The 22,432-nt window shown below is 47.8% G+C and overlaps 5 protein-coding genes across 5 annotated transcripts; 2 read left to right on the forward strand and 3 right to left on the reverse strand.

Moving 5' to 3' along the window:
* Positions 1-514: 514 nt before the first annotated feature.
* On the reverse strand, positions 515-1,043 carry F5147DRAFT_694440 (uncharacterized protein; the record flags this gene model as incomplete). The annotated part of the gene is made up of 3 exons (XM_041437306.1): positions 515-772; positions 826-946; positions 1,003-1,043. Coding segments are annotated over 2 exons (345 nt in total), but the record flags the coding sequence as incomplete, so codon positions are not given.
* Positions 1,044-1,366: 323 nt separating this feature from the next.
* Positions 1,367-2,049, reverse strand: F5147DRAFT_694443 (uncharacterized protein; the record flags this gene model as incomplete). The annotated part of the gene is made up of 4 exons (XM_041437307.1): positions 1,924-2,049; positions 1,838-1,867; positions 1,751-1,789; positions 1,367-1,695 (listed from the first exon to the last, which is right to left on the reverse strand). Coding segments are annotated over exons 1-4 (460 nt in total), but the record flags the coding sequence as incomplete, so codon positions are not given.
* A 4,075-nt stretch (positions 2,050-6,124) lies between these two features.
* F5147DRAFT_166727 (glycoside hydrolase superfamily) lies at positions 6,125-9,535 on the forward strand. The gene is made up of 12 exons (XM_041428361.1): positions 6,125-6,623; positions 6,728-6,844; positions 6,890-6,960; positions 7,011-7,244; positions 7,295-7,419; positions 7,478-8,045; positions 8,104-8,310; positions 8,360-8,680; positions 8,734-8,764; positions 8,820-8,995; positions 9,050-9,116; positions 9,175-9,535. The coding sequence occupies exons 1-12, from the start codon at positions 6,210-6,212 to the stop codon at positions 9,415-9,417; spliced, it is 2,574 nt and encodes an 857-aa protein (XP_041293065.1). The 5' UTR covers positions 6,125-6,209; the 3' UTR covers positions 9,418-9,535.
* A 1,139-nt stretch (positions 9,536-10,674) lies between these two features.
* F5147DRAFT_694466 (glycoside hydrolase family 3 protein) lies at positions 10,675-14,186 on the forward strand. Its single transcript, XM_041437308.1, has 12 exons — positions 10,675-11,370; positions 11,441-11,557; positions 11,607-11,677; positions 11,728-11,961; positions 12,008-12,132; positions 12,182-12,749; positions 12,808-13,014; positions 13,065-13,385; positions 13,434-13,464; positions 13,520-13,695; positions 13,751-13,817; positions 13,875-14,186. The coding sequence occupies exons 1-12, from the start codon at positions 10,966-10,968 to the stop codon at positions 14,115-14,117; spliced, it is 2,565 nt and encodes an 854-aa protein (XP_041293066.1). The 5' UTR covers positions 10,675-10,965; the 3' UTR covers positions 14,118-14,186.
* A 45-nt stretch (positions 14,187-14,231) lies between these two features.
* On the reverse strand, positions 14,232-15,829 carry F5147DRAFT_694473 (uncharacterized protein). The gene is made up of 12 exons (XM_041437309.1): positions 15,812-15,829; positions 15,745-15,759; positions 15,660-15,698; positions 15,572-15,600; positions 15,487-15,500; positions 15,396-15,428; positions 15,356-15,358; positions 15,175-15,234; positions 14,992-15,126; positions 14,693-14,930; positions 14,589-14,637; positions 14,232-14,533 (listed from the first exon to the last, which is right to left on the reverse strand). The coding sequence occupies exons 3-12, from the start codon at positions 15,678-15,680 to the stop codon at positions 14,330-14,332; spliced, it is 786 nt and encodes a 261-aa protein (XP_041293067.1). The 5' UTR covers positions 15,681-15,698; positions 15,745-15,759; positions 15,812-15,829; the 3' UTR covers positions 14,232-14,329.
* Positions 15,830-22,432: the final 6,603 nt, after the last annotated feature.

Below are 22,432 nucleotides of genomic sequence, written 5' to 3' on the forward strand. Positions count from 1 at the left end.
ATACCGTGTTGACACCATGTCCAATGATGAGTGCTTCCGAGGTCACCGGTCAGGGATGAATAAAAAGAGAGAAGCTTATATTTATGGTCTTCGGTCAGCTCCGTGTTAACTAACCACGACACCTTCCTAATGAGGAGTTTAAAATGATCTTCCTCAAATTTGAAAACACTCCGGGTAACCACACAAGGCACTTTCTACATAAAATACCTTAACTCAATTCTTGTTACATCCTAGTGCGCACCGGTATTGTCAGTATATATGTTCAGATGGACTAGGATGACATATATTGTTGTCCACATGCTGTAAACGTTACGATTTCTGCAACTGACGGACGACTTGCACGAGGTAACCAGCATCGCTGCATGAACTCCCAGTGCGCGGCCCTAGGCGCTATTTGCGATTCCTTAAGAGGTTGCGGTTTTATCCCTTTGATGACTTGTCCTAACACTGCAATATCCTTCTTCACATTGTGGTAGGGTACCTTGCAAGTCAATACCTGGAGCATGTACGAAGTGAACAAGATATTTCGTTCTAAATCGAGTTACTAACGTGAAAGCGTCACGATACTACCAAATAAGTAGATGTCACACTCTGTGCCAGTGAGCGAATGCTCATCGTCCTCCGATACTTCACATAATTCTGCAGCTACCCATCGGACATTCCCGCGGATGGAGCTCGTAAAATATGAGGTACCAACGAACTCCAGGATTACAGTGGAGAGACCAAAATCAGCAAGGCATGCCCGGAAATTGCCATAAATCAAGACATTGGACTGGAGAGTTGGTACGTGAGTAATAAAAACCTTCTGTGTGCGAACGTACACACCCCTGTCAGGTCCCCATGGACGACTGATTTGCTGTGGACTGAACCAACATGAGCATTTGAGAAATGGGGTGCAGTGAACGACAAACTTACGGTATTGCAATCCAAGAGCAATGTTATTCAGCTGGCAAACGCAAGGAGGTCAGTAAGTACCCGGAGATGCTAGATACACAGGCTTACAAGGGAGAACTTATCGCGAGATGACAACGAGCTTTCCTGCCTCTCAAGATAGCCTGTGAGTGCTCCGTGTTCAGCCTATGAGCAAATCATTGCAGGGTAGGGTCCAAAGTCAGTCGCCACTCCCCAGAGTGGAAGAATGCTATCATGTTTGAGACGGCCCCAGACTTTGAGCTCCCGACGCACTCTCTAAAGTCGATTCAACATCAGATAAACTGACACGCGCGATGCCATGGAAGACCACATTACCCTACTATCCTTCCGCATCAAGACCTCGTCATCGGATTCGAAAGCACGAACAGTCTTCCCTGCTACCTTGGTCATTATCAGGATGGTAACCGTAGGAAGAGCGACAAGCTGGGCATACCTGGACAGTCACGGGCTTTACTAAATCACACTTCCGAAGTTCCAGATGTCTCCAAAGCCTCCAGAAGTGATCGGATAACGTGGTCTTCCCTGGAGCTCATCAGTAAGATCTTGAAGTGCATGTGACGGTGCTCTGGTCCGCTTTGGAGATGGTGCGTGATCCTTGGAAGTAGTATTAGACTCGATGGTAGCATCGGTTTCTGTCCCGTTCCTGTCATCCATTCGTAACACATTCCGAATATCTCTTCGAGGGCGTGTGGGTGCTATATCTTTGGTATTGAAAGATGATTGTTTATGACTCGGTGTGCGAGTCTCAAGCCTGGTTCTCAGCTACATGGAGAGGTCAAAGATTGAACGAGACATGAGAAAAGCTGAGGATGCTCACGATCGGTTGGCGCACAACTCTCGATTTGGATGGACATCCCTAGTAAAAAGTTAGATCTAGTGTGAAAGAGAAGCAGAGAAAACACACCTCAAGCTTTGCATTCCCATATTCCGCATGCTGGTAAATGACCAAAATTATTAGAGAAAGACATCGAAACACCAAAGCACACGTACTACAACTTTGAGCGCCACCCCCAGGCTCCATACATATATATTTTTGTCTAGTCCAGCACTAGCAATGTATTTTCCATCGGGGGACATGGCAACAGCCAAGAGGGCATCATCATGCAAGAGTGGACCTCCGACCGCCTGATTGGTCTTGAGATCCCATATGCGAATGGAGCAGTCACTTGATGCGCTAACAATATAGCTTTCATTGAGAGTAAGACAGAGGGATTCGACGGTGTTGGTGTGACCCCGAAAAACAACGAGTTCCTGTCCATCAATCGCGCGCCATTTTCGGATGGTGTTATCTCCCGACCCAGAGAAGATGTGTGCGCCATCCTTGGACCAACACAACGATGTCACCACACCGTCATGTCCCTTGATCTCGATAAGCAGCTTGCCGTCCCTTGACCATACGCGAATGATCATGTCCTCACCGCCGCTCATGAATTTGTCGCCTTGTGGAGAGTATTTGATGGCCATAACCCATCCGCGACTGGTCTCTATGGGTGGTACTATTTGTCGACCAGTATCTGGGTTCCAGCGTCGTATGGTGCCGTCTTCTGATCCACTTGCTATCTCCGGGGTATTGTGAGTCCAATCAAGGCACCTCACTGTGGTATTATGCCCCTCCCACGAGTCGCCGATCATGCTGCCCTTTTTTATATTCCACAGCCGCAGTCTGCCGTCTGCACTTCCACAAACGGCCATTGTTTCGTATGGGGATGTTGTTATCGAGCATATCCCTCCCCCATTGTCATTCAAAGGTTTGCCTACTGGCTCTCCGTCTCTTTTCCATTGACGAATCGAACTATCGTCAGACACGCTCATTATATTGCCACTGGTACCCAAGTAGGCAAGGCTCCATATGCATTCGATGTGACCCTCAATGACGCACTCCGGCATCAAGCTTCCTTCAGGACGTTCTGGCTTTGGTTTCTTCCACGACGTGGTCCGAGTATTGTGGTCGACAAAGTAGGACCGACCGAGTGGTGAGATGTGCCATTCATATCCAGGAACAGCGATACATCCAGGATAATCTATGTTCAACCGTGAGTTCGTCGCTCCTTATCGCAATTTCATCCCTCACCTAGCCGCACTCCTGGTAAAGGTCGGTTCCACGAGACTATCGCGAGCGTGTCATCTTGATATCGTATTTCACCATCCGACGTCTTATACTGCTGCCACATAGTAGGAAGCGCTTCATTCCCGCCTGCATATGATTTAGTAAGTTGATGGGTATCACAAAGTAGTTGCTCACCTTTCCAAAGTGCATCCTGGCGGTGCTGTGCACCATATCGTGGTGGATCCCTCGCGCTCGTCTGAAGAGGTACAACATGTGCTGGTGGTTTGAATAGCGCTTCTTCTTGTGCTTCTCTCCGTTTTGCTGATGTGCTTGACTCGCCGAATTCGCTAAGCATGATTTTAATCGAGAAATGACGGTGCACTTCTAGACGGTTGGAGCTAGAAGCTAAACTTGAGAATAGGCAAATCAATAGAAGGGCAAGAAGGTATGGTGGAAGCGATGAAAAGACCTGTTAGACGCTCAGGCTCACGTGCTGTATTTATATGCGCCTTCCATGCACTGCATACCGTCAGAGGCAGTGTCACATGCTGTTGAAAGAAGCGACCCGTCAAATTTTTGAATTATATAGTTTGTTTATGATTTGGAGCGACTGTGCATATATCGACATTTGGGTCCATACACCGTACAGGCGCGTAGCAATACTTCCTCCCAGTTACATATTCGAGTTGGGTGCACCCCCCTCACAATAATATAAGTGCTGAGGCTCCCAACTCCCACTAGGGTCGCAGAAGACCATAGCACCACCAAGAGACTACATCCCAGAAAAGCGGAGGCAACCTCACTGAGGGTGTTGTCAGCACGTGGGGTGGATCTGGGGAAAGAAGTGCAAGGGAAAGAAGGTGCACGAAGAGAGATGGATCCGAGTGCGCAGGTGACAGTCACAGTGACAGATGTTGATTATCAGAAGAGTCAAACACAGGTGCGGGGGAAATTGAGTTTGTGCGTGCCACTGTCGTACGACCATGTGTCATTGTAGTGGTATTCGCCATCTGTTCTTCCGAAACCTGAATGAACGTCGGAGATGCGATCGTGGTATATTACAGACATGTCCTGTGCGTTGGGCCCGGGCAGGACGGGCGACTCCGATGGGTTCACACTGCTCCCAAGCTGTTGTTATCCATACTGGGAGACTAGGAGCATAACATAACACGAGGTTTAGTAAATGAGCTCAAGTTGAATGGGACTTACGAGTCTTGAGATCAAATGACCAGAGGTCATTCAGGAACTCGCCGTCTACCTGACCTCCGAAGATGAAAAATTTGGTGCCAATCATAGTACAGCGGCATGACGGTAGCGTCCAGCAGGTACAGCACCGCGCATAGCTATCCGGGTCCACTCTCATTAAACTGGGATGTACATGAAGTATGGTTTATACGAACAATTAGGATGAACACACCGAGATTCAAAAGATACAAGCTATCATCTTGTTTTTCTGACTGATCGGACGAGGGGTCTGTTTTGGTGTCGTCTCCCCATATGATGAGAACGTTGCTAACAATGGCACTCGCGTGACCGACTCGCGGCGAGGGTATTTGTCCGGCTGTCTGCACGAGAGTCGCGGAAAGATCGCGAGTGGAGAAAAGGTATAAATCATTGCGGGCGGTTTCGCGAACAATTCACCAAAAAGGTACAACTGTCCAAAAGCAGTGACTGTTGCCGCAAGTGTATGACCATGGCGAGGGAGTGGTGGAGGTGAAGGTGAGATTGTGGCAGCCACGTCAGGCTTTTGGATTACAAGTGGGGGCGGGAGGAGTGGGCGCCGTGCAGACTAGGGATAAGCTGGCTGTTGTCGAGATTGTTGGCTCGAGGCGTTGGATCAACGTTGGATGATTCTTGCTGTGATTTGGGTGGCTGTCATGTGATTACATAATAAAACATTGTTGTTGACGTAACGTAGTCAGCCAATAAAACATCGTTTATCGTTTATTGTTGTACATTGGGCTAAGTAGAAAAAATATACTTTGCAATATGACTGCGTCAAAAACATCGCTCGATTCTTTTTACGGTTGTGACGCTGCGTACTCATTCTCCCCGCTCTTATCCTTATCTCGGATCATTTGGCCTCTTCGACGGATCCTTCGAGGCTCGACAAATAGTACCGTAGTTTATCCCTGAGGGTATTAGAATGGCAATATAAAACAGCATGAGCTCCACTTTCTCTGCCAAAGAAAACTTCACATTGACACAATTACTGTGTGGTACACAGGACCCTGTTTAACCGTGTACTATACCCCTGCCATGACTCGGATTCACGATTCCTCTAGACCACTGATCAGAAGTGAACTTGTAGTGAATATAAATGAGTTCTCACATCGATATCCATGCTTTTGACATCATTTACAACTTTCATAAACTGTTGATGCCCAGCTTCTGTCGTGATGTCAAGCTCCCACCTATTTGCTGGAACTATGTCGTGTCGTCCCCACTAGTTGGAACACGGTCAGGGCGTACACGGCCACTAATTGTCTCCGTGGAATAAAAAGCAAGCTTTTGTCCCATAGCACTGATGCCATGAAGCTTGGGTAACACAGTTTCAGGACCAATGCGATGGAGTATTCTCCTCATCTTGTTGTCTGCCGCAATCCTGGTCGACAGGAGGTTAATATGACCAGGGGGATGGGGTTGCACGTATATGGTTCCAATGAGGTCGGATGGAACGTGGTGCAGAGAAGTGTGGTGTATGCCCCATTGTATTCATTCTCATTGATCGTATCAGCCGGAACATAAGCGGCAAATTTATCAAGCACATGCTGAGGCAACATTATCGACAACTAGTGGGCAACAGCGATGACGCGTGTGATATCGGTTGTGGTTGCAACGTTGAACGTTGTTGAATATTATGTAACTTATAATAATGAGAGGTCGCGTCGCTCGAATTGGCAGGCTGGCAGACTCCATGGTTTCGGACATCGACAATGGCATCATCACGGAAATGATAGGGCACGGTCCCTTCACAATACAATTTACAAGTTAACTCGTTTCTATGATTTTCACTGGTACTAAGGCTAGCGCTCCAGCTGGCAGCTGCGATCCCCCCCGCACTAGCAGCGGCACGCGTGAAAGTTGACTCATGGATTTCTCCGCCGGGCTCGTATTCGGCTCGAACCAAAGTATCGGTTCCGAGTTGTTCATAAAATTAAGCTAGTACTAGTATTGACCTTTCATCTCTTTACCTTACTTTCCTCCAGAAATCAAGTGTGCAGCCGCCATGCTGTCTAAACTGCTGTCATTGTCTATAATTCCATTTGTTCTAGGTGCACCGGCCACCCTGGCTCCGTCTGCTGCAACACCATCTACTCCAGGTGGTAACGTTAGCGCTTCTGTAGCTGGTCCGTATTCGCTGGTGACAACCTCATTCAATTCTTCATCAACTTCTGCTGCAAGCTCCGCAACATCTTCTGCTTCCGCCAACACCTCGGGCGCGTCCACCACAACTGGTGTTATCACCGTTCCGCTCTCTAGCTATTCATTTGCTCCTTATCCTACACCTACTCTCAATCCTCGTCCTCCTGTTTACCCTGCAACTGATCCTTTGAACCCTCCTTCTGTCAGTAGTGATCCACAAGTCGTGCCAGATTTTGCGCCTGCATGGGCTGCTGCCTACCAAAAAGCCGAGAACCTTGTGAGTGCATCCGTTTTAATGGCCGATTTTTTTGACTGTCTTGCCATCTTTATCATTCGAAACTTTTTCTATGTCTCCACGTGCTGAACCTCTTTCATGCTCAGATATCGGATTACACTATCGAGGAAAAGGTCAACATCACTACAGGAGTCGGTTGGGCAAACGGGTTGTGCGTTGGTAATATCCCACCCAATAAAAACTTCCCCGGTTTATGTCTCGAGGTAAGTAGCTTGAGTTTACGAGTTATTGGTCTCACGATTCGCTAGGATTCGCCTCTCGCTGTCCGGTTTGCAGACTATGCAACTGCGTTCCCTGCTGGCATTCAGGTAGCGTCCACGTGAGTCATCTTCAAGGTCTCCGTCGTAACCTGTCTCATATCTGTCACAGCTGGAATCGTGCTCTCATGCGTGCTCGTGGCCTGGCTTTGGGTCAGGAGTTCAAGGGCAAGGGCGTCAACATTGCCCTTGGTCCCATGATGAACATGGGTCGCGTCGCTCAAGGCGGTCGTAACTGGGAGGGTTTCGGTGCAGATCCTTTCCTGACCGGCGAATCTGCATATGAGACAATTTTAGGCCTACAAAATGGCGGAGTACAAGCCACTGCTAAGCACTTTATCAACAAGTTTGTCTTTTCTTACGCCTGTTTGCACTTGCACTCATCTGTCCTACTAGCGAGCAGGAGCACTTCCGCACATCAGAATCTTCAAATGTTGATGACCGGACTCAACATGAGATTTACGCACACCCGTTCTTGCGCAGCGTTATGGCCGGTGTTTCGTCCGTCATGTGCAGTTACAGTAAGTCCCAATAATGTTCTATATACACCATTCACATCATCTGAGGTCTGAATCGCAGATCTCATCAATGAAAGTTACGCTTGCAACAACGACAAGATGCTAAATGATATCTTGAAGCGCGAGTACGGTTTCCAAGGTTTCGTTCAATCTGACTGGTCGGCGACGATGTCGACCCTCTCTGCTGTCGCAGGCCTTGACATGACCATGCCTGGCGATATCACGTTTGACTCCGGCGACTCCTACTTTGGAGGCAACCTGACGGACTATGTGAACGACGGCTACATCAGCATGGCTCGCCTGGACGACATGGCGACGCGCATCATCGCTGCTTGGTACTTCCTTCACCAGGACGAGGCCTACCCTGCGACGAATTTCAACGCGTTCAATTCTAACGACGAAGTGAACAACAAGCATGTGAACGTGCAGGCTGACCACTATAAGCTTGTGAGGGAGATTGACGCAGCTGGGACGGTCCTTTTGAAAAATGTAAATGGGGCGCTGCCATTGAACAAGCCGAGGAACCTGGTATTGATCGGAAGCGATGCCCGTCCAGGCAAATTCGGCCCGAACGAGTTTTCAGATCAAGGTGGAAGTGACGGGATTCTGGCCATGGGCTGGGGATCTGGGTATGTGCTATCTCAGACGTACTTGTATTTTTCCTGAAAATTGATCGACAACACATAGGACTGGTTACTTCCCTTACCTTATTTCGCCTCTCGAGGGTATCCAGGAGCGTGCTCGCCAGGACGGGAGCAGTGTGTTCTGGGACTTTGACGATTGGAACACCGTTCTGGCTGGTGATATGGCGTACGGCGAGGCTGTTGCTCTCGTTTTCACTAACTCTGACTCTGGCGAGGATTATATTACTGTTGATGGCAATCAGGGAGATCGGTATGTTCCTCACACATCTTCAGTGATAGCTGTGCTCATTTCGGACCAGTAACAACCTCACTGCTTGGCACAACGGTGATGACTTGATCCTTGCTGTTGCTGCGCAGAACAACAACACCATAGTCATCGTGAACAGTGTGGGCCCGCTCATTATCGAGCCTTGGATCGAGCACCCTAACATCACCGCTGTCGTCTGGGCCGGCATCCAGGGCCAGGAGGCAGGTAATGGTATCGCTGATATACTTTATGGCGCATACAACCCCTCTGGAAGACTTCCATATACTATTGCTAAAGATATCGCCGATTATCCTGCTCAACTCATCACTGATGATTCAGGAAACGACATTGTTACCATTGATTACACGGAGGGGTATGTCAACTCGACCAAGATTGCCTTGCGTTGATATTGATTTCACTTCGCAGGCTGTTCATCGATTATCGCCACTTTGATCAAGTGAGTTCCCTGACTTTACATGGCGTTTTTAAGTCCTAAACAAGGGTAAATGTAGGCAAACATCACGCCGCGCTTCGAGTTTGGTTTCGGCTTGAGTTATACCACGTTCACGTACTCTGGCCTTGGCGTAACTCCGATTCAGTCGTCGGATACTGATCAGGAGGATTTGATCACTGCTTGGGAGAGTGGAAAGGCTTCGCCCATCGCTGAAGGGTCTTCCACTGCGCTTTGGTGAGTTTTATTCAGACCAATGAAGAATCTGCAGGCTGATACACTATTTACCAGGCTCCATGAGCCTGCATTCAAGGTAACTTTCGAGGTCACCAACACTGGACCTGTATCTGGGACTGAGGTTCGTGACATACATTGCCCTCGTTATCTCGATATTTACGCCTAAGCTACTCCAATAGATTCCTCAACTCTACATTCACTTCCCGTCTTCCGCTAGTGAGCCTCCATCAGTCCTGAGGGGCTTCACGAACGTCGAAATCTCGCCAAACGACACGAAACAAGTCTCAATAACGCTCTCGCGCTATGACCTGTCTATCTGGGACGTCGTCGCTCAGGGATGGCGCAAGCCTGATGGCCAGATCTCGTTCTCGATTGGTGCGAGTAGTAGGGACTTTAAGCTGCAGGGTGACATTTCTGCTTGATCGTGCTTGTTTGAAATGCTTTTGATTTGATTCAGTGCATGTACTTGATTGGACATTAATGTAGTGCAAGTAATGCATGATTATGAGTCAAACAATGGTGGGATGTCGTCGATATGCAGCATATATGAAACATTCTATGGGTAACCGTTGCATTCTCAAAGTATGATACGGGGACATGGTGTTCGTGGGCTCGGGGACATTTTACGAACATATCAGATGGCCTGAACGAACGAGTGGGTCGCCGCAGAGCATGGCCTTCCTTCATCGCTCTGTCACATTCAACAATCGCGGATTTGGACCGGACGCCAGATGTACGACGATCGACTTAGTATGTACGTTGGGATGCGATTGTAAGTAGTTTGATCTACCGTGATCCAGTAAACCGCCCCTCCGAAGATCTGACTATTGATTGAGTGACAAAGATCAAAACGAGTTTACGGACGGTAACAACAAAGTGACTGCAGTCGACTTCGCCTGCGTGGTGGCATCGGGGAACATCAATGAAATATTCCTTGCCACCATCGGATCATAACATGTAAGATGATTGTGTCATCGAGGCTACACTATCTCTCATGTAGGGTCTAGATGACGATTTGCTTTGTATGATCGAGAACCCAAAGACTTCGCAAAGGGACAATAGCCCAGAAAAACTACTGGTAACAAAGTCACAATCAGTTGTTTATATGCCGGGCATTGGACATGGTGGAAAGGTGGAGATTGAGACTGACATTGGAGGAAAGTTTTGCGGTCGCTACAAAGCCTGAGGGAATTCAAGCTACTTGGAACGAGGGCGCATCACTATCGAGATTGCAGTTGGCATGAAGGTTATGGTAACCTTTAACGTCGAAACAGATCTGGACATAGCGAGAGGAGAATCAGTGGAAACTGTCTTGGATGAACGGGAGTCGAGTGTTTCACTTACAAAAGCTATTGTGGAGTTGGAGCAATGCGCTTATCCAAGTCAATGAATGGCTCATACCAAGGAAATTATATACGGAACAGGTTAATGAAGACCTGCGAGCGGCCAGATCTCGCTTTTCATCCGTGCAAGCAGAGGCACTTCAGGCTGTCACGGTTAACTGTGAAGGTCGCTCATGTTAATTGTTGCAGTGCGTGTGTATATGATTTTCTGGCAGCGATCGACGTGCGTGATGGCCAAATGTCGGGTGGTGAAATGGAAATGGCATAATGATATGATGTAAGTAACTTTGGGTTCTTCGGCCTGCGACCCGGCAGCAATGTGTAATACGTGGATGTGTTCGTTGTTAGTACATGTGCGCATGAGCGAGAGAACAGTTACATTTCAAATTTTATACTCGGATGGTTTTCATCAGTGCTAACTTTGTCGCTTCAGCTGGTCACGGCGCATAGCACACGTGTACGTGGATGTAGGCATGGTTATACATTATTCAAGTTGGGTTTATTCGGTTTAAATCAAGTACAAAGGTGTCGGTTCCGAGTTCACGAAATTAATCTACTACACAGTAATCTTTGATCCTTCTTAAGTCCACCTGCCACTTATACTGGAAATTGACGCATGCAGCCGCCATGCTATCTAAGCTGCTGTCGTCGTTGTGTTTTGTCCTAGGTGCATCGGCTGCCCTGACTCCGTCTGCTGCAATACCATCTACTCCAGCTGGCAATGTTAGTGCTGCTGTACTTGGCCCATATTCGCCGGTGACAACCTCGTCTAGTTCTTCATCAAGTTCTGCTGCAAGCTCTGCGATATCTTTTGCTTCCACCAGCATCTCAAACGCATCTACAACTGGTGTTATCACCGTTCCGCTCTCTAGCTATTCATTCACCCTCTATCCTACGCCTACTCTGAATCCTCGCCCTCCTATTTACCCTGCAACTGATCCTTTGAATCCCCCCTCTGTCAGCAGTGATCCGCAAGTCGTACCTGATTTTGCACCTGCATGGTCTGCCGCTTACCAGAAGGCAAAAAACCTTGTGAGTTCATCCTTGTCAATGTTTGATTGTCTGACCGAATCTTCTATATTGACACGTGCTTGGTACTCAGATATCGGATTACACCATCGAAGAAAAGGCCAATATCACAACTGGGGTCGGTTGGGCGAACGGGTTGTGTATTGGCAATATCCCACCCAATAGAAAATTTCCCGGTTTATGTCTTGACGTGCGTAGCTTGTTTGTACATAAAAGGTGTTTCTCTCAGGATTCACTAGAATTCGCCTCTCGCCGTTTTTTTTGTCGACTACGTGACTGCGTTCCCCGCTGGCATTCAGGTAGCGTCCACGCAAGTCATCTTTGAGTTCACCAACTTTACATGTCTGATATCTATCACAGCTGGAATCGTGCTCTGATGCGTGCTCGTGGCCTGGCTTTGGGCCAGGAGTTCAAGGGCAAGGGCGTCAACCTTGCCCTTGGTCCCATGATGAACATGGGTCGTGTCCCTCAAGGTGGCCGTAACTGGGAGGGTTTCGGTGCAGATCCTTTCCTGACCGGCGAATCCGCATACGAGACAATTTTAGGCCTGCAAAATGGCGGAGTACAAGCCACTGCCAAGCACTTTATCAACTAGTTTGTCTTTTCTTACGCTTGTTTACTCTTGTCCTTATCCCACCAGTGAGCAGGAACACTTCCCAACATTAGAATCTTCAAATGTTGATGATCGGACTCAGCATGAGATTTACGCGCACCCGTTCTTGCGCAGCGTTATGGCCGGCGTTTCGTCCGTTATGTGCAGTTATAGTAAGTTTCAACCATATGCTATTCACATCATTTGAAGTTTGAAACACAGACCTCATCAACGAAAGTTACGCTTGCAACAACGACAAGATGCTAAATGATATCTTGAAGCGAGAGTACGGTTTCCAAGGTTTCGTTCAATCTGACTGGTCGGCGACGATGTCGACCCTCTCTGCTGTCGCAGGCCTTGACATGACCATGCCAGGTGATATCACGTTTGACTCCGGCAACTCCTACTTCGGAGGCAACCTGACAAACTACGTGAATGATGGGTACATCAGCGTCGCCCGGTTGGATGACATGGCGACGCGCATCATCGCTGCTTGGTACTTCCTTCACCAGGACGAGGCCTACCCTACGACGAACTTCAACGCGTTCAATCCTAATGACGAAGTGAACAACAAGCATGTGAACGTGCAGGCTGACCACTATAAGCTTGTAAGGGAGATTGGCGCAGCTGGAACGGTCCTTTTGAAAAATGTAAATGGGGCGCTGCCATTGAACAAGCCGAGGAACCTGGTATTGATCGGAAGCGATGCCCGTCCAGGCCAATTTGGCCCGAACGAGTTCCCATATCAAGGTGGAAGTGATGGGATTCTGGCTATGGGCTGGGGATCTGGGTATGTGCTCTCTCAGACGTACTTGTACTTTTCCTGAAAATTGATCGACGACACATAGGACTGGTTACTTCCCTTACCTTATTTCGCCTCTCGAGGGTATCCAGGAGCGTGCTCGCCAGGATGGGAGCAGCGTGTTCTGGGACTTCGACGACTGGAACACCACTCTGGCTGGTAATATGGCATATGGGGAGGCTGTTGCTCTCGTTTTCACTAACTCCGACTCTGGCGAGGGTTTCCTCACTGTTGATGGTAATCAGGGAGATCGGTACGTTCCTCGCATATCTTCGAGTGATGGCTTTGCTCATTTCCAGCCAGGAACAACCTTACTGCTTGGCACAACGGTGATGACCTGATCCTTGCTGTCGCTGCGCAGAACAACAATACGATAGTCGTCGTGAACAGTGTGGGCCCGCTCATTATAGAGCCTTGGATTGAGCACCCTAACATCACCGCTGTCGTCTGGGCTGGGATTCAAGGCCAGGAGGCAGGTAATGCTATCGCTGACGTACTTTATGGCGCATACAACCCTTCTGGAAAACTTCCGTATACTATTGCTAAAGATATCGTCGATTATCCCGCTCAACTCGTCACCAATGATCCAGGAAGCGAGATTGTGAATATTGATTACACGGAGGGGTACGTGCACAACAAGGCCGCAGTGTATTGATTCCACGGTCCTTGTAGGCTATTCATCGATTATCGCCACTTTGATCAAGTAAGTTTCCCAACTCTACGTGGTGCTTTCATATCTCTAACAAGGATAAATGTAGGCGAATATCACGCCGCGCTTCGAGTTCGGTTTCGGCTTGAGTTACACCACGTTCACATACTCTGACCTTTGTGTGACTCCAATTCAGTCATCGGACACTGATCAGGAGAATTTGATCACTGCTTGGGAGAATGGGAAGGCTTCGCCCATCGCTGAAGGATCTTCCACTGCGCTTTGGTGAGGTCAATTCAAACCAATGAAGGATCTACAGACTGATACCGTTACTTATTAGGCTCCACGAGTCTGCCTTCCGGGTAACTTTCGAGGTCACCAACACTGGACCTGTATCTGGGACTGAGGTTTGTGACACCCATTAAGCTCGCTATCTTATATTTACGCCCAAGTCACTCGCATAGATCCCTCAGCTCTATATCCACCACCCGTCTTCCGCTGGCGAGCCTCCATCAGTCCTGAAGGGTTTCACAAACGTCGAAATCTCGCCGTACGATACGAAGCAAGTCTCAATATCACTCTCGCGCTATGACTTGTCTATTTGGGACGTCGTCGCTCAGGGGTGGCGCAAACCTGACGGCCAGATCTCGTTTTCCATCGGTGCGAGCAGTAGGGACTTTAGGCTACAGGGCGATATTCCTACTTGACGCAGTGCATGTACTTGTTGTAGTTTTTGCTTTAATGTAATACTAGACCTATCGGCACTGACGTTCCATGCTATGTGTTAATTCCCCGGATGCTCAAACTCACTTTAAAAACATGATGTTTACAAAGAAATTATTACAATGAAGCTTAAGTACACGACGATAGTCCAGATCTATATTCTCCCTGTGCAGTACTCGATTAGACTACTTCTATGCTACACGCCACTGCTGGTTAACAGATGTCCATGCTCCTGGAAGGCATTCGCAGTCATGCCACTTCCTTCGTCAAACTCGGCCGCGAGTTCAGCGTGATATTGTCGAACACTAAGGACAAGACGTGGTCCCAGCACAAACATTTGCACCGGCTGGGCAAAATTAAGAATGCCGAAATAAACACCACCTTCCAGGGAATCAGAGGACTGCAGTGATGATTAGGAGTGGTCAAACGCAAATGACTGTCACAGATTGGCGTACCAGCTCTGGAGATAGTGGGCCGAGGTAGAGGCAAGATACGGCAGCAAAGCTAGCACATGCAGAACTTCAGTGAACAAGATAATAATAGAATTCACGGAACTCACGACACAAAGTATAGCATATGAGTTCTGATTAAAACCGTGACATAGTCTCTGATGGTCAATCCTGTTGGTCCATGTTGCCGTAATTCACGAAAGTGGTCTACGACAATCCAGACTACAAGACAGAAGGCAGTGAGCTCCCACACAATGGCAGGAATCCACGCCGTTTCATGGAGATGGACGGCATCCATGTCAGCGAAGACAATGGCACATTGATTGGTGTCGGAAAAGAAGCGTTCCTCTGATATTTGCCCATCAGTCTCGTGTGCTCAAGGCTTACATATCTACAGCTGAAAGCTTACCCCCTGAAACGCCAATGCCCGCGACTATCACCATAACTCCGGTCGTGATAGTTGAAGCCATCAAGACAACGATGAGAAAGATGAACATCTTTTTGGATCGCCCGTACATGGCATGTATGCGAGTCATCATGACGACTTGCATGATGGTCAATATCAGTGGGATGCGGCAACTGAACAACTCACCGCCCAGCATCGCATTGACGACGATAGTCATCCATACCAGTGTAAACCAAAGGATGGCGCCTGAAAACATGGGTTACTCGGAGGACTCGATAATTCAAATGAACGTACAGCTGATGTGCTTATTATGTCGGATTAACCAGCCGCCAGAAAATGATGCTCACCCCTGTATGGGGCTTGAATGAGCAAAAGGGGATGCCGGGCATCATCGTACAGAATACCCACTGTATTTGTCATTGATACTGAATTGAGATACCCTATATGCCACTGATCAGAAGACTGGGACACGGACACAGTATATTTTGAGATACATACACAGCATGTTGATGCTGAATGCGAGATGTTGTTTATTAGCACGGTGCAGTGCCACCTAATAAATAATCTTGCAAATTGTACGTACACGCAATATAGTAGTCCAATGTAGCGCACCTAGCGTATTCAAGTTGAAGTCAGCACAAGTTGTCAACTACGCTCATAGCATAACCTACGCAAATATATAGAACAGTCATGAGGGACCAGTGTTGCGTCTTCTTCATTATCTTCCTGTGTTTCTGATATAAGACTTTTGCTCACCCAGACCAGTTCGACCTGTTACAACATGCTGAGCGGCTTCGCTGATAAAAACACGTTGACTTGCTACCTCTTGTCCGAATGCTAAGGCTTGAACATACATCCACATGGTTATCAATAAAAAGTTATTTTGGAAGGAATGATCTCGCTCACCCCAATCGTATGCCACCACAGCGAAGGATGCAACTGCGAAACCACAGTCAAAGATGGAGTGAGATATATGGCGCATCTGCCTTGCTCAGGTTCTTCACGAACCTAAAAAGTAGCTGGAAATACGGTTCCAGTCGAGAAATGGCCACCAATAGGGATCATGTGAGATGTAAGACATAGCAGGAATCAGTGGTCAGTGAACTTCAAAGGCGGAGATGATATCCCATCACATCCTGTTGTTGCACTTATCAAGGTTATCATTGGGCGCAGACTGAGCACAGCAACTTGACCAATGATATCAAATTACAGCGGGCCTGGTACCTTGAAGTATGAGGTAGACATGTACACCGGAACAAGACCGACGTATAGTAATCGCCTCCGGCTTTACGATGTATTATGTAATTTGGCCTTGGCACATACTAGTGGCCGCACGACTGCTACTTGGGCGAAAACACCGTGATCTGTCACTTTGGTGGGTTTCGAGGTCCGAAACGGCGACTGACTGCCAACTGGCGACAGCGGAGAACGGTACCACCTCACATGATGATGGGGCTGAATTACTGCACTAGTCCCAGGCTGGCTAACCTCCAATCATGCATACAGGTCCGAGCCCTCTGCTGTGCCCCTTAATTGCAGCTCTTCGCCATCATATTCCAACGGATTAGCGAGACTCAACAGCGCCGGTGCACAGCTATGGTATCAGAGTATCATTTTGCACACTCTGACCCTATTTGTATTCGATCTCCTGTGCCTTTCGGATATTCTATGCGGGAGCTACACAAACACTGGCGCTTGCTTCAACCATGCGTCCCTTATTAAGAGAAATATATCAATTTCATGTACATGGGACGGAACGAGCTATATCTAAGATGCATCATGCGTAAGCACAGATGAAAAGGAAGAGAAATGTTCGAGTAACAAAGGTTCTAGATGATTTCATGACTGACGCGAAGTGGAACGACGACCAAAGTAAAATCCGCAGCAGGAAACTTCGCAGGAAACTTCTCCCCTCCCACCGCTTGATTGGTGTGTTTCTGTTGGTCGTGCTTGAGACCCTTGTGCCCCTGCTTGAGACCCCTGTGCAGCTGCTGCGGGTTGACCCGGTTGCGTTGAACTGTTGGTTTGGTTGCCGTTTGCACGTTGCATAGCTGCCTCCACTTCTGCCTTGCTGGGAGGGGCAATGGCGTATCTCTGCAATTGTGTTTTGAATGTTATTATTGAAGAATAGCAATCATGATTGCGAGTCGCACTCACATCTTTTTTGCGGCCAGGAGCTACTTCAACGGTGCGGCTGGAATTTCCTACACGAAATAAGTTGAAATTCCAATTCCGGGACTCGCGAGGTGGGGGCGCATCTGTAGATTGAGCGCTGAACCGGAGAGTGCCAAGCAAACGGCGCCAATGAATGAGAGACACTGAGCTATCCAATGGAGCTGGACGACGAGACGCGTGGTCTAACTCGCTGCCGAAGAAATCATTGCCCTGTATCATCAAAGTCAGATTAGCAAGAGCTGAAGAACGAAAGATTCTACTGACATATTTCGCCGAGCTTCTGTTATTGGCCTGTTGTTTGAAATGCAGACGGGCATTAAGAATCAAACGAAACATATGAGACAAGATGAGGTTACTCACGAATGGTGGGCGCACAACTCTCGGTTGGGCTGGACGTCTCTGGTAAAAAGTGAGATCTAGTGTGAAAGAGAAGCAGAGAAGACTTGCCTTCAGCTTGGCATCCCCATCATTCACATCCTAAATGGCCAGAAGCATTAGGAAGGAAAATTGGATTACAAAGCGCATACATACCACAACGTTTTTGAGCGCCGCCTCCAGGCTCCATACATATATTTTTTTGTCTGATCCTGTGCTGGCAATGTATTTGCCATTGGGGGACATGGTAACAGCCAAGACTTGGTCATCATGCAAGAGTGGATCTCCGGCTGCCTGATTGGTCTTGAGTTTGAGATTCCAGATGCGAATGGAGAAATCCTCTGATGCGCTAACAATATAGCTTTCATTGGGAGTAAGACAGATGGATTTCACAGCGTTGGTGTGACCCCGAAAAATGACGAGTTCCTGTCCATCAATCACCCGCCATTTGCGGATGGTGGTATCAAGTGAGGCAGAAAAGATGTGTGCGCCGTCCTTGGACCAACACAATGACGTCACCCAGCTTTCATGTCCCTTGATTTCGATAAGCAGCTTGCCGTCCCTTGACCACACGCAGATCGCGCCGCGCCCGCCACTCACAAATTTGTCGCCTTGTGGAGAGTATTTGATGGTCATAACCCATCCGTGACTGGTCTGTATGGGTGGTGCTATTTGTCGACCAGTATTCGGGTTCCAGCGTCGTATGGTGCCGTCCTGTGATCCACTTGCTATCTCCAGGGCCTTGCGAGACCAATCGAGGCACATTACTGCAGCGTCGTGCCCCTCCAGCGGGTCGCCGATCATGCTGCCTTCCTTTATATTCCACACCCGCAGTCTGCCATCTCCACTTCCACAAATGACCATTGTTTCATCTGGGGATACCACCATCGAACCTATCCCTCCTCCATCGCTATTCAAGGGTTTTCCCACTGGCTCTCCGTCTGTTTTCCACTGACGAATCGAACTATCCACAGACGTGCTCATTATATTGCCACTGGTACTCAAGTAGGCAAGGCTCCATATGCATTCGGAGTGACCCTCGATGACGCACTCCGGCGTCAAACTCCCTGCCGGACGTTCTGGCTTTGGTTTCTTCCACGACGTGGTCCGAGTATTGTGGTTGACGAAGTAGGACCGACCCAGTTGTGAGATGTGCCATTCACATCCAGGAACAGTGAGGTATCCGGGATAATCTAATTTCAACTGTGAGTTCGTCGCTCCTTGTTTTGCAATTTCACCCCTCACCTAGTCGCACTCCTGGTAAAGGTCGGTTCCATGAGACCATCGTGAACGTGTTATCTTGATATTGTGTGTTACCATCTGACGACGATTTATACTGCTGCCACATAGGAGGAAGCGTGTCATTCCCGCCTGCTTCTAATTGAGTAAGCTGGTAGGTATCATAAGGTAGCTGCTCACCTTTCCAAAGTGCATCCTGGCGATGCTGTGCACCATATGGTGGTGGATATTTCGCGCTTGTCCGATATGTGGGTGAGTGCAATGGCACTTCTTGTTGTCTGTCTCTCCGTTGTGCTGATATGCTTGACTCGCCAACTTCGCCCAGCATGACTCTGATCGAGAAGGGACGCCGTGCTTCCAGATGGTTGGACGATGAGCTAGAGGCTACGCTTGATAATGGGCAAAATCAATAGCGAAGATGGTGGAAGCGATGGAGAGACCTATTAGACGCTCAGGCTCACATGCTGTATTTACAGGCGCCTTCCTTGCACTGCATGATTAGAGGCAGTGTCACTGAGTGTGCAAGTGAAGGTGAATGGGCGCCATGAGAGGAGGGCTTACTATACGACACACAGTTCAGACACTGAGTACTGATGCTATGGGAGAAGGTCTGATTATGTGATTGGCATACACGTTCCGAATCTACATACATAGAGCGCGAACGTTTTCTTTAAAAAGCTTATTTCAGCATTGATGCAAAAAAGTCTTAGTAAGCAGATCATTGTTCGTTACCAATTCTTGTCAAAACCATGACCACCATTTGGACCAACGCCATTGTCGACCAAGGACATTTACAATTTGCAAATTGTCTCAGATGAGTCGGCGCCAGAACACAATGTGCCAAAGAACAATTATCGTGCATGGAATGACAACCTTCTACTCGACCACCCCATTCAAAGCATCCTGTACGGTCCTTACAGTGAGTTGAAGTCGCACTCAATCTCATAACGCAGGTATCTGAAGAGAGTGGTGCTCTCGGAACTAGTGAGTTCGAGGGAGGTCGTACTAAACGAATGCTCTTGCAAGCGGAAATTGACCACCGGCTTCAGTCAGTGACCAAAGCTGCGCGAAAGGAACCGACTGTGTTGCTCGCTGCGCCGAGAAACACTTGGTTGTAGAGAATGGCGACGCCCCCTCCTCCACCTAAACCCTTGTCAACCTCTACTCTCTCGAAGTCGGAATTACTAGGATTGCCTCAGCTCATGACAGCCGACGTAGGTGTTGGGGGAAGATTGGAGCCATTTGAGCAAACAAAGGCAGCACATGAGGAAGGAAAAAGTGGGGTGTGATCTGACGTGGATGTGGGCTACGAAGAGAGAAGCTGTACGAGAAGCATTGCATCTCAGTGCTCTAGCTTCATAGTCAATAACATGCTGCCGAACAATTCACTATTGTCTTCGCACTTTGTGTCGATGCCATTATGTTCTGAGTCTGATTTATTTTGGATCAGCGTAAGGCTCTTTGCAATTTGACCTCTCTAAACGGGTGAAGTGACGCATTCGTTGCCTCATACATCCACGAGCTGCCATAATTGCCCCAGAAAATCTGTCATACTAGGTTCTCTTCGTCGAGCTCGTACGTCTTCTCAGTTGCGCTATCTCCTGAATGTGTAGTTCTATCAGGTCCATACGTTTTTGATCGCCTCTTCAGCCACGTCCGGCCATAACGGAGAATCTGCGACCAGTGACACTCGATTATCCTGGATTTGACTGAGGAATTTATGTCCGACCAGTACCCATTCGTTCATTAATCGATTCTGTTCACGGGTTCACCACTCACATGTATACTCCATCTGTTACACATGATCTCACTTCCGATGTCCTCGGCCGAGGATGCTGCTTTGGGGAATCGACTTCGTAGCAGTTGCCAGTGAACGTTGAACATTGACAACGTTGAAATCTGATTCTTGCGAAAATTTAAGCTACACATATCCAATCACTGGCACGCTGATCGTATGGTGCAAAGCAAAAATTCTCAATCTTCCCAGGTGCGTGGCGCACTGTGCTGAAGTCGACGTTATTCCTGGCGGTCTGCTTTTTTATTGCCCGATGTCGCAAAATTTATCTTGATTACCCTAATGGACGATCCGTTCTCTGCCCTGTACAACTAAGGGTAATCTATTGTAGTGAAGCAAGTTGCTTCGTCAGAGCTCTCCACGCGCTGAGCGTGATATTCTCGAATGCTAAGGATGAGACGCGGTCCTAGCACAAACATTTGCATGGCCTGAGCGACTTCGCCAATACCGTTATAAAAACCGGTTCCCACAGAAAAGGACTTGAGAAATGGTGAGCAGTATACAGGTGATAGCGAACAGTCGGCTTACCGAGATATTTGGAGACAGTGTACCGAGGCTGAAGCAAGAAACAGCAGCAAAGCTAGCACATCCATAACTTCAGCGAGGCAATAATATCAAAATCGCTTGAACTCACGCTACAAAGTACAGCATATGACCCCTCATTAAAACCATGAAACATTCTCTAATGTTCGCCCCTGCCTGTGATTTTTTCAGTTCGCGGAACTGTTTGATGATAATCCAGACTGCAAGACACAAAGCAAGGATTTCCCATACAGCGGTGGGTATCACAGTCTCGACATTCAGATCTGCGTCATCTGCGTCCATAAAATTTTCAGAACAATGACGGTTGCCAGAAAGAATTTTCTCCACTGATATTCGTGCATGAGTTCTGAGGATTTCATCCGTGATTTAAGCTTACCTCCTGAAGCACCGATGTTCCCTATCACCGTCATAACCACGGAGGCAATCGTACAAGCCAGTAAGACCACAATGAGAAAGATGAGTATCCTTTTGGATCCCTGGTACATAGCATGTATCCGAGTTGCCATGATGACTTGCAAAAATCTCAGTCAAGCTGATATCACCAGGGGCCACCATGACACTCACCTCCCAGCATGGCATTAATTATCAGAGACATCCATACCAGCATGAACCACAAAATGTTGCCTGAAAACCCAGTCATCGTCATCGTCATCGTCATCGGTGCTCGTTGTTTCAATAAATGTTTTGAATCAACTCACAGCTGTTAAAGTCGTCAACTCGAAGAAGAAAAGCTGACAAGATATCACTCACCCCTAGGAGCGTAATTAGTAGTTGAATGAGAACAGCAGACATCAGCGAAGAATACCCACTGCATCTGTAATAGAGATTTGGAAATACACTGCATCCCATCAGTCAGAATAAATGAACATATATATGGGCACACGTACACAGTATGTAGACACTGGTTGTGAAAGGTGGCTTATTAGCGCAGAACACTGGCTAGCGTTGAAAACATACATCAAATATAGCATTCCACTGTAGCGAACCTAGCATAGGGTAAAGTCAGCACAACTTGGCAGCTGCATTTATGATATTAAATACGTACGCAAACATAAAGAACATTCATGATAGAGCAGCGTCGCTTCTGCCCCGAATCGACTGTATTACCCCAGTGTTTGCTTCTGATATAGTACTTTGCTCACCAATATTAGTTCGAACTGTTAATTCATTCTTAGTGAGATGGCTGCACCAGTAATGGCACAAACTTGCCTCTTGTGCAAACGTATGTACTTGAAAACATGTTTAGATCAATGGTCCTCTCTGAAAGTATTATCTTACTCACCCCAATCATATATCAGTATGGTCAAGGTCGCAACT

This window comes from Suillus discolor (assembly GCF_016758755.1).
Source record: "Suillus discolor strain FC423 chromosome Unknown F5147scaffold_26, whole genome shotgun sequence".
Taxonomy (NCBI): domain Eukaryota; kingdom Fungi; phylum Basidiomycota; class Agaricomycetes; order Boletales; family Suillaceae; genus Suillus; species Suillus discolor.

Excerpts from the sequence above, each read along its gene's own strand:
- F5147DRAFT_694473 (XM_041437309.1), bottom strand. The coding sequence starts at position 15,680 with ATGACTGTTCTATATATTTGC. Across the intron at positions 15,601-15,659 it reads TGACTGTTCTATATATTTGC|GTGCGCTACATTGGACTACT; the intron begins GTAGGTTATGCT and ends TGAATACGCTAG. Across the intron at positions 14,931-14,991 it reads GGGCATTGGCGTTTCAGGGG|AGGAACGCTTCTTTTCCGAC; the intron begins GTAAGCTTTCAG and ends GGCAAATATCAG.
- F5147DRAFT_166727 (XM_041428361.1), top strand. The coding sequence starts at position 6,210 with ATGCTGTCTAAACTGCTGTCATTGTCTATAATTCCATTTGTTCTAGGT. Across the intron at positions 8,046-8,103 it reads GCCATGGGCTGGGGATCTGG|GACTGGTTACTTCCCTTACC; the intron begins GTATGTGCTATC and ends GACAACACATAG. Across the intron at positions 8,681-8,733 it reads ACCATTGATTACACGGAGGG|GCTGTTCATCGATTATCGCC; the intron begins GTATGTCAACTC and ends TTCACTTCGCAG.
- F5147DRAFT_694466 (XM_041437308.1), top strand. The coding sequence starts at position 10,966 with ATGCTATCTAAGCTGCTGTCGTCGTTGTGTTTTGTCCTAGGTGCATCG. Across the intron at positions 12,133-12,181 it reads GTCCGTTATGTGCAGTTATA|ACCTCATCAACGAAAGTTAC; the intron begins GTAAGTTTCAAC and ends TTTGAAACACAG. Across the intron at positions 13,015-13,064 it reads GATGGTAATCAGGGAGATCG|GAACAACCTTACTGCTTGGC; the intron begins GTACGTTCCTCG and ends ATTTCCAGCCAG.